This window comes from Euphorbia lathyris, chromosome 9 (assembly GCF_963576675.1).
Source record: "Euphorbia lathyris chromosome 9, ddEupLath1.1, whole genome shotgun sequence".
Taxonomy (NCBI): Eukaryota; Viridiplantae; Streptophyta; class Magnoliopsida; order Malpighiales; family Euphorbiaceae; genus Euphorbia; species Euphorbia lathyris.
Genome location: NC_088918.1, coordinates 1,238,734 through 1,240,706, shown reverse-complemented (window position 1 = coordinate 1,240,706; position 1,973 = coordinate 1,238,734). Strand labels below are relative to the sequence as shown.

At 37.2% G+C, this 1,973-nt stretch overlaps 1 protein-coding gene across 1 annotated transcript; it reads right to left on the bottom strand.

Annotated features, from left to right (window-relative positions):
* Window positions 1-344: 344 nt before the first annotated feature.
* LOC136205209 (uncharacterized) lies at window positions 345-1,560 on the bottom strand. Its single transcript, XM_065995713.1, has 2 exons — window positions 1,374-1,560; window positions 345-1,286 (listed from the first exon to the last, which is right to left on the bottom strand). The coding sequence occupies exons 1-2, from the start codon at window positions 1,492-1,494 to the stop codon at window positions 796-798; spliced, it is 612 nt and encodes a 203-aa protein (XP_065851785.1). The 5' UTR covers window positions 1,495-1,560; the 3' UTR covers window positions 345-795.
* Between the last annotated feature and the right edge of the window lie 413 nt (window positions 1,561-1,973).

The window sequence follows — 1,973 nt, the reverse complement described above, 5'->3', positions numbered from 1 at the left end:
TTAGGATTATCCTGTAACAATCTTCCAACAGAGAGTAAGTTGAATTCAAAGTCAGGTATATACAAGACTTCTTTCAATTGTAGCTTAGAGCTGAGTGTAACAACTCTAGTCTTTGTTAATTGCTGTGTTGAGCCATCTGGCATGAAAACTTGCCTAGAGGCATTTGAACAAGTAATTTCACTAAACAGATTGAGATATTTGCACATGTGCGTTGAGGCACCTGAATCAATGATCCAATCTGAATTGGCATGTGAAAAATAGGAAGATAGTTGTTTACCACATGGAGTAAAGGCTGTGAAATCAGATTTGTTATTGCTGCTGCTAGATGCTATATCTTTGCCTTTGAGTAATCGCTGCACTTCTTGACTCACTAGGCGAAGAACATCTTTCTCCATTGATTTTGCAGTTGAGGAATGACTACAAGTGGACTGTCCCTGCTATACAAAGCAGTAGAGTTAGAATTCTTGCTATTAAAGGAGTTTTTATTTCCTTTGAACTAGTCAGGAAATCCATGGATTAAGAAACATTCATCCTTAGTATGTCTATTTCTTTTGCAGTGAGTGCAGAACTTCTCAGCCTTGTTATCTCTATCCTTTCCTTTATGATTTTTTTCTGTGTGGATTCATTTCTAGGTGTAGAAACCCTAGGGATCGCGTTAGCAAAATCAATTAGGTTTTCAGCATTGAAACCTTTCTGTTTTTCGATTCGCTGAACCATAGCATATGCATTATTTAATCCAGGAATAGGATCAATGAGCAAGATCTGATTCACTACATTATCATAATCCGGATTTAATCAAGAAAGAAACTTCATAACTCTATCAGTCCCATCTAAATCCTGGATAATTTGTTTAGATTCACCACAAGTGCAAGCAGTAGAAGGCTGTAAAGCTGTTATTTCATCCCAAATTCGTTTAAGCCTTAGAAAATAAGAGGATATAGAGAGACTTCCCTGAGTAATTATGCTGAGTTCCTGTTTCAGATGAAACAATTGGAGGCCATTTTTCTCAGCAAATCGTTGTTCTGCTTCCTTCCAAAGTGCACGAGCAGAAGTTGCATATATGAAGCAAAGTGCTACATCTTTCTCCATTGAATTTATCAGCCATGAAAACACCAAACTATCAAGTGCACACCATTTCTCATAATCTGGTGCTGATATCGATGGTTTCAGATCCTCCTCCATGATGAACATCAACTTCCTCTTTGCTCTGAGTGCATGAATCATAGAATGACTCCACGGTATGTAATTGCTATTTCCGGCTAAAAGTCTGAAAACCAGAACGATTCCTGGATTATCATTAGAGAAATTATTTCTGAATCGTGAGTTCTCAATCTCCTCCTCCATTGGATTGAATGAATCGTTAGGTTTCTTACCTTCATCGTTTCCACCAGATCTGCCTGATTTGTTCCCCTGTGATGTTGAATCATCACCGCTTTTGTTTCCGCCATCGGTTTGAGAGGTGAGAGCCACATGGAGATAGCTAGGTTTAGTCATGGTGAACGAGAAAGAAGAATAGAGAAGACGATTCTAGGTTAGCAGATGCTCTGATACAATGTTAGAGAGATAAGGAGATTTAAGAGAGTAAAATATCATAAAACTGAATTGAAATGGAGGTAAGTTGGATATTTATACAGTCAGTAAAACTAAAAGTGTTACACGTGTTAAGTAACAATAGGTGGGAAAACTTCAGCTTGGTAAATCTTCATTCCAAGAAGATCCACTAATCCACTTGAATTTACAACTAGTACTAGTCATGCTTTGGTATGCAACTTCAGCGTAAGAACGACTAATAGTAGTTTGTTTTTTAGCCTTCCAAAAAAAGAGAATCACCTAAAAAAAATATAATAGCCACTAATGGAATGACGAATTTGTTTACAACGATCACGATCTGCATCACAATAACCTTTAATGTGAAAGTCATTAGTGGAGGTATCATATAAACCATAATGTATGATACCTTTAAGCAATGGCGA

Bases quoted from the DNA above. Each gene is read 5' to 3' on its own strand.
- LOC136205209 (XM_065995713.1), bottom strand. From the start codon at position 1,494: ATGACTAAACCTAGCTATCTCCATGTGGCTCTCACCTCTCAAACCGAT. The intron at 1,287-1,373 runs GTAAGAAACCTA...ATGATAATCCAG, and splicing joins ATCTGGTGGAAACGATGAAG to GAATCGTTCTGGTTTTCAGA.